At 32.0% G+C, this 16,046-nt stretch overlaps 1 protein-coding gene across 2 annotated transcripts in view; it reads right to left on the bottom strand.

Moving 5' to 3' along the window:
- Positions 1 to 2,006: 2,006 nt before the first annotated feature.
- The window catches only part of Zfyve16 (zinc finger FYVE-type containing 16), a 41,556-nt gene continuing 27,516 nt past the window's right edge, over positions 2,007 to 16,046 (bottom strand). For both annotated transcript variants that reach the window (XM_046427809.2, XM_046427801.2), the window contains exons 12-18: positions 15,368 to 15,472; positions 14,839 to 14,986; positions 12,743 to 12,823; positions 8,204 to 8,366; positions 7,303 to 7,408; positions 6,251 to 6,418; positions 2,007 to 4,715 (exon numbers count right to left, since the gene is read on the bottom strand). In XM_046427809.2, the coding sequence (XP_046283765.1) occupies positions 4,557 to 4,715; positions 6,251 to 6,418; positions 7,303 to 7,408; positions 8,204 to 8,366; positions 12,743 to 12,823; positions 14,839 to 14,986; positions 15,368 to 15,472 (930 nt within the window). In that variant the 3' untranslated portion in view covers positions 2,007 to 4,556. The remainder of the gene's footprint in view (positions 4,716 to 6,250; positions 6,419 to 7,302; positions 7,409 to 8,203; positions 8,367 to 12,742; positions 12,824 to 14,838; positions 14,987 to 15,367; positions 15,473 to 16,046) is intronic.

Here is a 16,046-nt window from a genome sequence, read left to right as displayed (position 1 = left end):
ACTAAATTGTTAAATTTAGAGCTGCTCAAAAATATGGGTATCTTTTATTTAATGTTAGTTGCTGCATATAACATATTATTATAAAACTTAAGCCTAAAACAAACATTATCATACACAATTTCTGAAGATCAGGAATGTGAGTTTGGCTTAGTTGGGTGGATTTTATGAGGCTGTATTCAAGCCACTGGCTGGGGCTACAATTTGAAGGCTTAACTAAAGATGGAGAATCTACTTTCCATTCATGTGGCCATCAGCAGGAAGAGGCTTCAGTTCTCATCAAATAGGCTATACAATTGCCCATACCTGGCAAGTTGAATTCATGCCGCTCCCCATTTATCCAATAAAAAGAGAGGGGAAAAAAAAGACAGAATCTTTCACAATGCATTATTCTGCCATATTCTATTGATCCCAAAGACCAACACAAGAGCATGAATACCAGGAAGTGGGGATCACTGGAGGCAATTCTGAAGGCTAACATATTGTTTAATTTTTTTTTTTTTTACAAAGGCTTTTACTATAGCAGTTGAATTAAACCTGTTCATCTGTAAAAACAATGAAAATATGGCTGAATTTTATCAATGTAAGGCAGAAAATGTTTCCAAAAGGTATTAGTATTACATATCATTCCAAGGTAAATTAAAAACTGGGATATTAAGAATAAGATTTGAAGCCAGGTGTGGTGGTACATGCCTGTAATCCCAGTGGCTCAGGAGGCTGAAGTAAGAGGATTGTGAGTTCAAAACCAGAGGCACTAAGCAACTCAGCAAGACCCTGTCTCAAAATAAAATGCAAAAAGGGACTGGGGATGTGGCTCACTGATTAAGTGCCCCTGGGTTGAATTCCTGATACCAAATAATATTACTATTATTATTATAGTAATAATAAGATTTGAAACTATTAAAATCTGATTTGAAAAAACCATGAGTGTAATTAAATGATAAAAGATAAGTTTAGATGGCAAGTTGAGTGCCTGATAGGAAAAAATAAAAATTTAAAATATAGCTTCAATAAAAAATAACCATTCAGGTATTTCAGTAATAAAAGTTTTGTTATTAAAAAGTCCTCCTATTAAGACACATGTCATAACTCTTTTATTAATGGAGTCTTTCTTCCTTTCTATAATTTAGATGTTTTTACCAATTACTGAGTAAACAATCTTATTGACAAAAGCAATAAGATCTCTAGGATCCTAAACATATGCTATGTAACCCAAAGTAACTGATACACAAGAAATGAGAGAGGATTGTACAATAATTTTGGAAAACAGTGTGAGAGTCCTCAAAAAATTTAAAATAGAAATATATGATCCAGCAAACCAACTACTGGATATATATCTAAAGGAAATGAAACTACTCTGTTAAAGAGAGAGATATATATATATATATACCCCCATGATTCACTGCAGGATTATTCACCATACCAAGATATGGAATCAACCTGAGTATCTACCAATAGATGAACAGATAAAGAAAATGTGGTGTGAATACACAATGGAATTTAGCTTCAAAAAAGAAGGAAATTCTATCATTTGTGACAAGCATTTATGTTAAGCAAAATACAATAGGCACAGGAAGACAAATACACATGATAATTTTTATGTGGAATCTAAAAAAGCTGAATTTAGAAGCAGAGAGTAGAATAGATGGTGGTTGCTAGGGTGCAGAAGGGATGGAAGATGGCAGAGGCATTGTGGGAGATGTTGGCCAAAGAATATAAAATTTCAGTTAGGAGAAGTAAGTTCAACCTATACAGCGTGAGTACAATATATTGTGCACTTGAAAAAAATTACGGGAGAAAATAAGAATATACTTATTTGTATTTGCTGCTACAGCACCTAAATCTTGGAATAATTTATAAGGAACAAATAAAAATGATTACCTGTTGAGACTTGTGGGTGGGAAGAACAAGGTAGATGTGTACAAGGTGGGAGGGAGTTTTAATATTTGTTTTTAAATTCATATTTACATAAAACTTTAAGTCACAGAGAAGAAAAATAAAACCTGGGATTAGTTGGAAGTTTGTTTTATTTCAAGATATTTTCTTTTAAAATTTGAGTCACATCATGAAAGTTATGCTTGCTATTAAAAAATAAATGCTCTGTTCTTTGTTTATGAACAATACCTAAATCTAGATTGCTATACACCTAGGCAGCTGAGAACCATAGTCAGGCTACTACTTTTATAATTAAATCATAAGATGAAACATCCACACAACACCAAAGACTGGTTTAAATTGATTTAGAAAGGAAATTGAGTCTTTCTACAATATTACAGATTTTTCAGATTTTCAGCTTTTGCCAACTTCACTGCCCAGAATTTAATAGGTTCTCTGATGCCTTCTCATTAATGGTTTGGCTGCCTCCTCAGTTGTTTCACAATCACCTAGTCAAGATTCATGTCTATCACAGCAATCTAAAACTTTCGCTACACATTAATCCTCTGTTTAATACATTTAGCTCCAAGAGGGAAAGAACTGTTTATTCATTTTTAACCAATGACCTAATAAAGTGCTCTGCACATAGCATGTACACAAACACACACACAGTTTGCTGGCTAATAGTTGTATACAACAGTAGGCTACATTTTACTTCAGATTTCAAAATTCAGAAAAAAGAGAGTAGTAATAAAAGGTAATCGATAAAAATAGATCATTGTAGAGTGAGTATAAAGAACCATTCTATTTCTTTACTTTAAAAAAAATTAAAAATCCAACTTTAGTACCAATGTGAAGAATATGGCCAAATAAGTAGCAAATGCTTTCAGAAATATATGTCTATAAAGAATACTTTAAAATGTGCCTTCAAACCTTGGGTATAGAATTCCAATTTTTATTGAAGGTAGAGGCTTTATAAAAACAAATCCAAAACTATCCCATCATAGAAGACCCTTCTACCCTTTGGATGTTTTAAGGAAACTTTAGTATTTATAAATTCTGCAATTACATCACAAAATAAGTGTAGACTATACTGCAAAACAAACACACTAAATAAAGAAAACATAAATTGAGTTTCATATGTAATTGTCTTTATCTTACACCAGTTCAATAAATTTCACAAGTTATAATTTGTTGCCATTTTATTTAACATCTGTAACATTTACACTGTTATGAACTAGTGATTTCCAGAGGAATGATATTTTCCTCCAAATTGTGTCTTTGGCTAGTACCACAGATGTGATCCAGTGGAACCAGATGCCCAAACATTAAAATTCTTGGTCTCTCCTAGCACGAGACCTCAGATCCTGAGTTATAGACTCGATTTAATTTATAAGAGGTGCTTCACAAATATTTTTCTTATTACAGGGTTATTTAGTGTAGTTTCTTTTCCTTCAGACATACAATGAGTGTTTTTGATACAAAAAATATATATATTACACATACAAATAAAAAAGGCATTAAAATAATTGATTTTATATAACTTAAATGACAGGAATAATATATGCCCTTTTTCTTTTCTTCTTCTTCTTTTTAAATGTTTGCAGTAAAAGGGAAAGCGCTACAATAGTTTCAAAAACATAGACTTAAACTTCATTCAATATTCTATTATAAAAAACTATTATATAAAGAATTGAAAATACGTAAAAGTAATTAGTTCATTAAAATTGATAATGTACTGGTGTCAATGAAAACATGTAAGGTTGTCAAGATATTTCTAAGAATTAACATGGGAAAAAATAACTTGTTTCAGGCTTAATATATTGCTACATACTGACTATTTGAGGGGTACTCTGGCCTTTTGTTAATCAGTGGTAGAAGTATTAAATACAGTGGTATACTTTCAAAGTAAAGGAGAAAAAAATAATGCACTATGATACAAAAATATTGCCTATTTATAAATTATTCTTATAAAACATTCTGAATCATAAGTTGCTATAAAAACAAATACTTAAATATAGAAGCACAAAACCCTAAAGCACCCATAATCATTTTAAGAATACCCATTTAATCAAGAAAATGATATATATATAAAATAAGTGAGAAGAAAAAAGGCAATTAATCCAAACAATCAAGAGTTTATCTAATTATGGAGGGAGGTCTCCACTCCAATTATACAAATAAGTTATCAGTTTTATTCAAAGAATCATAAGTCAAAGATCTTGAAACTGGTCTGTGCCATTGAAATACATTTTTAACAGACTTTAGAAACCAGTATCTTAACTGGCATATACACAAAACAGACATTTCCTTCATAAGGTTACATCTGAATAGAGCCTTCATTAAAATCATTCTTGGTATAAAGAGGTATAACTAAGTGCAGACACTTTGGCTTAGCATTTAAATAATGCTGTAAATGCTACAGATTTCTTCAAGGTATAAGGAATCCTTGTCATTTTAGTACATGTATTAAGTGTAAAGCTTCAAAAACTGTGGATCACTTAAATTTTTAGGTATTTAAATATTGTGCTAATGATTTTAAAAGATCATTCCTGCCTAAAAAGCAAAGCTTATATGTTTCAAACATCAAATATTTACTTTTAGTGTTTGTGGCATTTCAGCTTTAGTGCTAGAGTTAATTTTAACAAAACAGTTTGCAATATATAATACAGCACATTCTTCCACTAAAAAAGATTTTCTATAATGAAAAATACTAATTCTATTTCTAACGATAAACTAGAATTGGAGGTCCCACCGTGGATCACAGGTATCAGAGCACTATCAAGGTCATTTAGGTAATTCTGAGGAAGAAGTTGACCTTCAGATCCTGCCTGAAATTCAACCTGGAAAACAAATATTGATGAGATGATCCTAGAAAATTATCAATCTTGTTTAGCTCCATTGATGAAGATAAATTTTAAAATATCCTAGAATATTCAGCATGTTAATAAAATACTTGATATATTATTTATTAAAAAATCCTATATTCTCTTGTATTAATTCTATCCATCTATTACATAAATTATAATTGTTTCTCACATATATATCATAAATATTGTCATAATTTTATACTTTACATTTCCTCTCAATGAATATATAAATACACTGGCTGCGGTTATGAATAATTACCAATATTACCTAAAAAAACACCATGGTATTAAAGATTTTTCTTAGAAATATTTCAATTTTATTATTGCAATAATATTTGATATTAGAATTTAATAGTGCTGATGAAAATTATATTTTAATACATTTGAATAAAAAAGAAAACATTAGCAATGCTTACTCAAATAACAATTCATTATTAGGTGCTTCCTTGAAAAAAGAACTTTTAATAGTGTAATGAAAACAAAACTTCCTCTTTTCAGAAGTATGAGTATAACACATCCTGGCTAGAGAAAAGAACACTGGCATAAGGATGCACCCATGTTTAGATTAAATAGTCTAATGAAAAATCTGCTTTGAAAATCTGTATTTCCAAATATATAATCAAAAAAGTTTGATTATATACTGTTACATGCTACTATAAAAAAAAGTTTGATTATATACTGTTTTGATAAAAAAGAACACTCTCAAAAATCATTGGTAGAAATATAAATTAGCATAATCTCTATTTGGGACAATAAGGCAATTTTGAGCACATACCTGGATCAAGCAATTCTAGTTCTAGGAATTTTTCTTATGTCTATGCTCACACTTATACACAAGCAAAATACTGTGGAAAACCTAAATTTCAATCAACCTATAGCAAATAAGCATGAAGATCTGGTTAAATAAATTACTATTTAACTACTCTGCAACATTAAAAAGAATTTATGCTGTTACATAATCCCTCCATGGTCATAGCAAAAAAAAAAAAAAAAAAAAAAGTTTAGCTGAAATGATCCTTTTCATGTATTTGCTTTTAGACATCTTAAGTTTTATTTAAAACATGTGAATATAAAATCTAGTCAGAATAAGTAAATTTAAAAACATTCCTATTAAGTAGGATAGTCATGGGCAGGGTGGTCAGCAAATTATGGCCTGCAGCCCAAATCTGGCCCCAATGGGTACAGGAAATTTCATGGATAAAAGCCACATTCATTGTTTGCATAGAGTTAGTGGCTGCTTTCTAACTATAATGCAGAGCTGAACTTTTGTGAAAGAAACCAAACAGCCTACAATGCCTAAAATATTTACTATCTGGCCTTTTACCAAAAAGTATGCTGACCTCTATTGCACAGATTAATAGAAATAATACATGTGAATTTATAGCACACATTTGATGCTCAACAAATTTTGGCTCCCTTTTCTCAAAATAAAAGGCTAGAGAAAAATCTTTTGATTATTTTAATATATGATATATTCATTTAAAAATTCATCACAGAAGCATCCTTACCATATCAGTGTCAATAGAAACTCTGAGTCCAATTTTATTCATTCTATTACTCTTTAGTGTTTTCAGGTGAGGGCAGAGTGCAGCACTACAAGCCATGGCTATTTCTTTTGCAAACTGGTAACAAGTTGATAAAATAGATAAATCCTGGTCTTTTAGAAAGTAAAACACCTGAAATGTATTTAATTAGGAAACAAGTCATGATTAAGATTCAAAGTAACTTTCAAAATGAAACAATTAAGCTCTACATGGAAGGCTGAAACAGGAAGATCACAAGACCTTCCTCAAAAATATTAAAACAATGCTTTCTTATTCCTATATTCTCTCTGATTTCTACATTATAAGTTAAAAATGTATGTATTACATAAGAAATGAATGATGCCAGTGGGAGGTGGGGGGAGGAGGGAAGTGCTGGGGAGCAATACTGGCTGAATTACATTTTTATATTGTGTTTATATATGAATATGTAACAACAAATCTCATCATTATGTACAACTATAATGTAACAACAACAACAAAAAAATGTGGGGTGGGGAAGAAATGAATGACCAATTGCCAGTTGCCTGACCAGGGGAGATGGCAGAAGGAGAATAAAGAAGCAGATTAAGAGGCTAGGGAGTATACATATCTATAGTTTCATTACCTCTTCTTTAAAAGAAAAAAAAGTTAGAACATGCACAAATAACTTTCATTACGTGAATGCTGATTATAAATGCATGTCAAAAAATATTTTACTGTAAAATAAGAGAAAAATAAAAATAACTTATTACAATACAAAGATGGCAATGTTGCCAAAACTGAACCATTAGCTGGCAGCAGTACCATCATGATGATAGCCTAAAGTACACCTAGGGGAAATCTACATCTAGTGTGTAAGAGACAGGCTAGCGCAGAAATATGCATGTGCCTACCAGTGTAAAGTAAAACAAAGTAAAATGTATATTAAGCTACACTTCAACATTCAAAGGTTGAGCATGCACCATGTCCAAATTCAAAATACAAAAACCATATCCAAACACAGAATGTAAAGGAAAGGGATCTCCTTTCTCTGTTACCTCAGTACACTTTACAATCTTCTCATCAGTTTCAAAATCTGCTTCCAGTTTTATTTTTTCACTTGGAAATCCCTGTAATGATATTCCATCCACTGAACTGATAACACTGCAGAATAAAGCAATATAGTACGATTATTAGCATAAAAGTGCTTTTCTGAAATGAATTATTAGATTTGAACAAATGAGATGAGAAAAACTATGAAAGTCCTACATTTTAAGCAGCAACAAGATGTCTCAATTATATACAAAATAATTAAACCTGCAGCTCACTTATCATGATTTCTTGACTGTAAAACAAATTTTTTCATTCATCAATAAATTATATGTCCTTCTTCATATATGTCCAATTTAGACCTAGGTTTAAAAGGCTTTAAATACTCTCCTAACAGAAAAGATGTCTCATGAATTTGAAAAACCTATTTTGGAATCTTTTAGCATTAGCCCTTAGCCCCAGAAAGAAATACAATGATTAACTGAAAAGAGGAAGAGTGGCAGTAATAATATATAATGTGTCTAATGTGTATACTAAATTTAGTGTGTATTTATAGTAAATCAAAATGATCCAGACTTACCCAAAGAGAATGCTTACTCATTTGACAGAAAAAAAATTTACCTTTTCTCAGCCCTGGCAGCAAGCTCATGCTACTACACAGTGGATGTTTTAACATTAGCCCTCTCCCAAATTGCCCATCTGTTAACAGCATCCTGCCCAAGAAAACCCTTATGAGGCTGGTTAAGTACTATTTGAAAAAACAGGCTGTATTTATTAACTGGAGCATAAGTATTTAAATTAATGGCATAATTCTATATTCATTCATAAAATATTTAATTTATTATAAGAATGTTTTTATCCTTCCCCCTACATCAAATCAAGTACATTTTAGTAACAAAAAATTCCTACCCTTTGTTTCCCTTTTCTTCAGAATCTACCCAGCAGATATCCACATATTCTCTTAGATCTACTGCATCAACTTTTCCACAGGTAATTTTAAAGTCTTTTTGCTCTCGTAAAGCTAGCCGCAAACCGTCCATGGTCTCTGGAGTTATCTGTACCATTAAGCCATCTAGAAATGAGAGTTATGTTTCACATTTATTTTGCCAAATATATGTTTATATGTATAAGCCATAAAATTTACTATCAAAATATGTTCAGTATGAAGGTTTTAAATACTTTGTTAATTATCCTAATAGTGGTCTTCCACTAGAAAATAAAAATATGAAGTTAAGAATTCATTTTTTAAGGTTAAACAAAGAGAAGAATTTGTGCTTCTGGCTATGATGAATTTACTGCTGAAGAATACTTTAAGAAGATTATACATAGGCATGGTGGTGCATGCCTATAATCCCAGTGACTCAGGAGGCTGAGACAAGAGAACTACAAGTTCAAGGCCAGCCTCAGCAACTTCATGAGGCCCTCAACAACTTACAACCTGTTTCAAAAAAAAAAAAAGGACTGGGGATGTGGCTCAGTGTAAAACATCCCTGGGTTAAATTTTCATTTAAAAAAAAGGGGGTAAGGGCTGGGGATATAGCTTAGTTGGTAGAGTGCCTGCCTCGAATGCACAAGGCCCTGGGTTCAATCCCCAGCACTACACACACACACACACACACACACACACACACACATACACACACATTAAAATAAAAAGAAAAAGAAAAAGAATATCATACACTATAATTAAATGGGATTTATCCCGGGGATGCAAAGATGCTTCAAACATGACAAAAATCAAAGAACTAAATACATCACATGAGGGATAAAACTATAATCTCAACATATGCAGAAAAATATTTAATAAAATTCAAAATCCCCTCATAATAAAATCCTCAATAAATTAGGTATAGAAAGACTGTATCTCAACACAATAAAGGTCACAACTAACGAACCTATACCTAACATCATACTGAAAGGGGGAAAGCTGAAATGATTTCCTTGAAGATCAGGAACAAGACAAGGATATTCATTTTCATCACTCTTAAATAACATTGGAATTTTGAGCCAGAGCATTAAGTCAACAGAAAGAAACAAGGGATATCCAAATAGAAAAGGAGGAAGTCAAAGAATGCCTGTTTATAGATGACATGATTTGATATACAAAACAAACAAACAAAACACCTGTTAGAACTGATTAACAAATTCAGTAAGATTGCAGGATACAAAATCAATACACAAAAGCAGTAGCATTTTTATATACCAATAACAAACTTGTCTAGAAAGAAATCAAGAAAGTAATCACATTCACAATAGCATTAATGACAAAATTTCTAAAACAGGAATGTATTTAACCACAGAACTTAGTGATTTCTACAATAAGAATTACAAAACACTGATGAAAGAAACTGAAGATGACACAGAACAATGAAAAGACATCTATATTCAAGGATTGAAGAATGGATGTGAGGGCATCTGGCTGTGACATCTGTCACCCCACTGATCACGAGGGTTGATGCGGCTGATCTGGCTGGCAAAATGGGTATTCCCTTCCTCCCTCACTGCTCCACATGCATCCCTCCTGAAGCTGTATGTTCAAAGAAGACAACTTTCCCCAATAGAAAAGCACCTTTCTTCAGTGAAGAGTATACAGGTTACGGTGCTCCGTGCTAGAACCTTCAAACCAGCTCTCAAGGATTGAAGAATTAATATCATGAAAATGTCTATACTACACAAAGTAATTTCCAAACAGCATGGTATTGACATAAAACACAAAACAAAGATGAAAGAAACAGAATAGAGATTCCAAAAGTAAATCTACCTGTATACAGCCAACTGATCTTCAACAAAGGTGCCACAAACAGACATTGGATAAAGGACATCTCTTCAATAAATGGTGCTGGGAAAACTGGGTATCCATATGCAAAAGATTGAAACTAGATCCAATATCTCTCACCATGTACAAAAGTCTACTAAAATTGGATCAAATACCTAAATGTAAGAACTGAAACTATGAAACTACTAGAAAAAAACACAGGGACTTCAAAATTTCTATATAGGTAATGATTTTTTTGGATAAGAACCAAAGCACAGATTTAAAAAAAAAAAAAAAAAAGCAAAAATAAATGATATTATAACTAACAGGTTCCTGTACAGAAAAGGAAACAACAGAGTAAAGAGACAACGTACAGAATGGGAGAAAATATTTATAAGCACTTCATTCAACAGAGATTGACATTCAATCCATTTGAACATACAAAGAACTGAAAAAATATCCACAGTAAAAACAATTAACAAACAAGCAAATGATCTGAATAAATATTTCTCAAAATAAGATATATCAATGGCCAACATGCATATGAAAAAATGCAAATGTCACTAATCATCAGGGAAGTGTGAATCAAAAATCACACTGAAATATCATCTCACCCCAATCAGAATGTCTATAATCAAACTGACAAAAAAACTAGTAAGGATGTGGAAAAGGAGGAATTACCACTATTGGTAGATTACGTAAATTAGCACAGTCATTAGGAAAACAATATGGAGGTTCCTCAAAAAACTAAAAATAGAACTATTACATGATCTAGATATTCCACTACTGGATCTATTTCCAAAGAAATAAAATAATTTTAACAAAGAAATACCTGCACACCTGTGCTAATGAAGCACCATTATTAATGTTAGCCAAGATATGAAATCAACTGAGGTGCTCCTCAACAGATGAATGAATAAAGATGTGACGTACACAATGGCATATTATTCAATCATAAGAAAGAATGAAATCCTGTCATTTGTGGCAACATAGATGGAACTGGAGGACATTAGGAGACTAATCCAGGCACAGAAAGACATTTGTCACTTGATATTTGTTTCTGTTCATATGTGGAAGCTAAAAGAGTTTATTTCATAGAAGTACAAAATAGGATAGTGGTTATTGGAGGTGGGTAGGCGAGTGGAAGAGAGGTTGAATAACAGGTATCAATATATAGTTCCATAGGCAGGAATAAGTTCCAATGTTCCACATATAGAAGGGTGACTATAGCTCATAACAATTTACATATATTTTATAAAGAACTAGAAAAGAAGAATTCAAAGTTTCCCAACATATATAAATGATAAAAGTTTAAGGAGAAAGAAATGCTAATTACCCTGATTTGATCATTATACATCCTATACCTGTATCAAATTATCATATTGCAGTATATATAATATTTACAATTATTAAATGCCATTTAAAAATGAAGGAGGAGGGGCAGGGGTTGTGCTCAGTGGTAGAGCACTTGCCTAGCATGCACATGGCACTAGTTTCGATCCCCGGCACCACATAAAAATAAACAAATAAAATAAAGGTACTGTGTCCATTACAACTAAAAAAATATTTAAAAAAAAATGAAGGAGGCAGGGCTGGGGTTCTAGTTCAGTGGTAGAGCATTTGTCTAGCATGTGTGAGGCACTGGGTTTGATCCTCAGCACCACATAATAATAGATAAATAAAATAAATGTATTGTGTCTATCTACAACTAAAAAATAGTTTTAAAAAATGAAGGAGTGGGAATCTACAATATATAAAACTATATAAACTACAGGGCAGTTAGAAAAAAGACACATGGCCTAATATAAAAATGGGTAAAGTAGTAAACAGGGATTACACAGAAAAGGTCCCGTAAGTGCCCAATAAATACAAAATAAGATGCTCTACTTCTAAGTGAATAGGAATATGCTAATTATGACCATATTCAGAAATACCTTCCAGATTGACTCAAATTAAGTAGTCTGATTATACCGTGTTTGCAGAATATGTAAACTAATGAAAACTCTTCTACATTCTGATTGTGAGATAAATTGGTACCATCATGCTGAAAAACAATTATCAATATCTTGTAAAGTTGACCATTTATTAATCTATTGACCAAGAAATTCCACTTCTAGATATATATTCTAGGAAAATTTTTAAACTTACATTGTGTCCACACACACAAATAAGAATATTATTAGTATCACTATTTGTAATAGCAAAAAAATCAAGAATTATCCCAGAAGTTCATGACCAGGAAGTGAATATACTGTCACACATTCACAGAATATTTAATAGCACTGAAGATGAATAAGCTATAGCTGCAGGCAACATATACATAAATTTCAGAAACACAAATAATTTTTCATGAAAACAGTTCCATATGACTATATGAAGAATATCTTTCATAATCTCCAAAATAAGCATATTTAGGTTACATATTGTTTGAGCACATGCATATTACGAGTTAAAACAAAACAATAGTATTCAGTCTAGTAGGAAATTCTTAGGGAAAGGAGGTTCAAGAAGGCTTAAGGAGACCCAATACTGCTCATGTTCTAGTTCTTGGACTGAGTGATGATTTCACATTAGTTTGTGCTACTATTCTTTATAATTTACATTTTTTTTTTTTTGGTAAGCATCAAGTACATTTTTAAAGGTAATAGAAAAAACAACTTTACATTAAAACAATCTAAAAGTGAAGCACATACCTTCAACTATACTGGACTTTGCAAGGAATCCTGAAGATGTTTTTAGAGCGCCATTGAATACCACAAAACTTGCACCTGTCACTGATAATGACATAAACAATTATTTATGCTTTAACCTGCTCATTTTATATTATATTTGTTAAATTTAGATTATGGAGCATACACATTCTGAATACTCAATGTATATTAAGCTTATAACACTTAAATTAAAAAATTAAAATATTGTATAAAATAATTTAATGTTTATATCTAATAAATTATAGACTATTGTACTATTTAAAATGTTTATGTTTGTGTTAGTGAGAGTATGGGAAATGAAACCTTCACTACTGGAGAAAACAAAAATTAAAAAAATAGAAGTCTCAATGGAGCATTAGCTTAACAATTATCTATTAAAATTATGAATGTAACCTTTGCCACACTGATTGTACTTCTAGGAATTTACCCTATAGATAGGTTCAACAGTGAACAAAATGGCATGTATAAAAGATTATTCACAGTAGCATTTTTATAAATAGCTGAGGATGGGTAATAATGTATGTCTATCAGTATGGGATAGTTAAATGATGTATACATAAAATGGAAAGTTATGTGGAATGTGAAAGCTCTTTACCAACATAGAATAATCTTCAAGATGTGTTAAGAACAACAAAAAAGCAAGGTGCACAATGGAGCAAATGTTATGGCTTGTCTAAAACAGTGGGAGTTAAGAGATTATATATGTGTGTGTGCATATGTAAGTGTTTGCTTAAATATAGATTAAAACAAAAAATGTCTTTAAAAGGATATATAAGAAACTAATACTGGTTTGATTGCATGTAGGAAGACAAGAGAATGGCTGGGTGGTCAAGGTAAGAGATTTTTTTTCACTACTATTTAAATGTGTATACCTTTTTTGAGTGTTAACACATGAATGTATACCTATTCAACATTAAAAAGTTGTAAATATTTTAATGACAAAAATGTCAATGACATGTTGTTAAAAAGCAAAACGCAAAAGTGTAAAATATACAGTGTAATGCCATCTATGTATTAAAATAAGAAGAAAATATACTTAAAATACCAACAAATGGCCTTGTCTTGGCACTTTTTTCTTTTTCTTTTTTTTTTGGTACTAGGGATTTAAAAATATATGTATATTTTTAGTTGTAGATGGAGACAATACCTTCATTTTATTTATTTGTGGTGCTGAGGAGCAAACCCAGTGCCTCACACACCCACTGAACCACAACCTCAGCCAGGTACTAGGGATTTAACCTGTGGGTGTTTTACCACTGAGCTGTATCCCAGCCCTTTTTATTTTTCATTGAGACAGGGTCTCAAGAAGTTGCTTAGGGCCTTTCAAAGTCACTGAGGCTAGCCTTGAACTTGCGATCCTCAACTTCAGCCTCCTGAGCTCCTAGGACTACAGGTATGTATCTTTTATTACTTTTTAAGATATATTTTCCAAGCTTACTAAAAATGAGTATACATTACCTTTACAGTCATGAGAAAAAAATTTATTAGCAGTCAGAATACCAGATTACTTTAAATATGTTATCCTACAATAATGTATTAATTTTAAGGGATACTATCTTCCATTTTCAATTTGTTAGGTCCTTTACTGCAAGGGTTTGGTAATCACAGCAGTCACTGAGGCCCTTCAGCCAAAGCTGAGTATAATGTCACCCACAGAAGCTGCTCACTCTACCATTTTTATAATTTTTATATCTGCAGCCACTCATAGTTTTATAATTCATTCTTCATTTTTGTCCACTCTATGCTCCCCAAATTATAAGAAATTGGGACAGAGACTGAACCCATGTGAAAAATCACCTCATTCCAGAGAGAAATCACTCATAGACCTCCACCTTATAGGATACACTAAAGAAGATATCAAAAGAAATACAGTCTTCCAAGTCTTTAAACCTAACACAGTTAGAGAGAAAAACACAATTGAGGAGCATTTTTTAAAATCTATTGTTTGTATAGCTGAAATTGTTTAAGTATATGGTTTTATCATCAAATCAGGAAATAAGTAAAATGTGTATATTCCTCCTTTGAAATTAATTGTATTAATTGAGGTATCTTTGCAAATTAGGAATCATGACTCTCACCTTTTCTAGAATGGCCAGTGGCACTACTGGCCTGTGTTTGATAAACACCATCATTCTGTACACAGACTAGATGAGAATCTGCTTCTGTACTAAAACTAGCTCCAATGCTAATGACGTGCTCATTAGAAGAATTTATCACTTTCATTACCTGGGGGGGGGGGGGGTAAGAAACAAACAAACAACATGTGTTCAGAAAAATTTTTTTGAACATTTTATATTGATTCCAGGAGTTGCATTCCTGACCACCTTCATAATTATCAAGCTTTGGTCTGGACAACTCCCTAGAAATATGATAAAAACCAATGTTTTAAAATAAAATTACCTCAATTGTTAGATAAAACAATGAGGGAAAAAAATGGAAAACCAGCATTAAGCAAATTCATTATTAGCAAATAAATTCTAATGTTTCAAGAGCAGTATTCATTGCTATTATATATTAGCCTAATTCAAAACAAAAAAAAATTAATGTGACACAATTCTAATGTTCAAACATTTGTCTTTAAATTTTGAATGAAGCAATTATACTCACATCATTGTATTTTTTCCGAGGTATTTTTATACAGCTTTTTCCCATTTCCATATGAATCAATAGCTGATCTATATTATGCAAGGTATATTGGTAATTTCGAAGGTCCTATGTAAAATAATCACAGTTCCATAAACCTTAAACTATTATCCATTAACATTTACCCATCCATTAAATCCTTTTCTTAGTATCTATTACTTTACGGTTTCTGAGACCTAACTATCAAAATGCCATCCAGGAAGCTAATATAAACTTCAAAAAAAAACAACTAAATCTTTTAGCTATTCCACAACAGTAATAATGAATATCATTCTCAGGAAAAATACTGTAATATTTTGAGTTATCTCCACTTTTTAGTTAGCGATCTTCCAAAACAGAAAAAGTCTTTGCTATGGTTTTTGTAAGTATTCCCCAAAGGCCCATATGTTAGTATTGGCCACTCGCCTGGGGTACTATTGGGAGGTGGTGGTCTATTTGGAAGGAAATTAAGCCATTGGGGGGGCATGTCCTTGAAGGGATACGGGCCCCGGACCCCTTCCTGTTTTCTCTCTTTGCTTCCTGGCCATCATGAGGTGAGCAGGCTTCCTGCGCCAAGCACTCCTGCCACAATGTACTATGTTCCCACAGTCCCAGAGCAATGGGGCCAACTGACCATGGGACAGTTCTGAAACTGTGAGTCAAA

The sequence above is a fragment of the Marmota monax genome, unplaced genomic scaffold (assembly GCF_021218885.2).
Source record: "Marmota monax isolate L192 unplaced genomic scaffold, Marmota_monax_Labrador192_F-V1.1 WCK01_AAM20220418_F8-fsc00018, whole genome shotgun sequence".
NCBI lineage: Eukaryota > Metazoa > Chordata > Mammalia > Rodentia > Sciuridae > Marmota > Marmota monax.
This window is presented reverse-complemented; position numbering and strand designations above follow the sequence as displayed.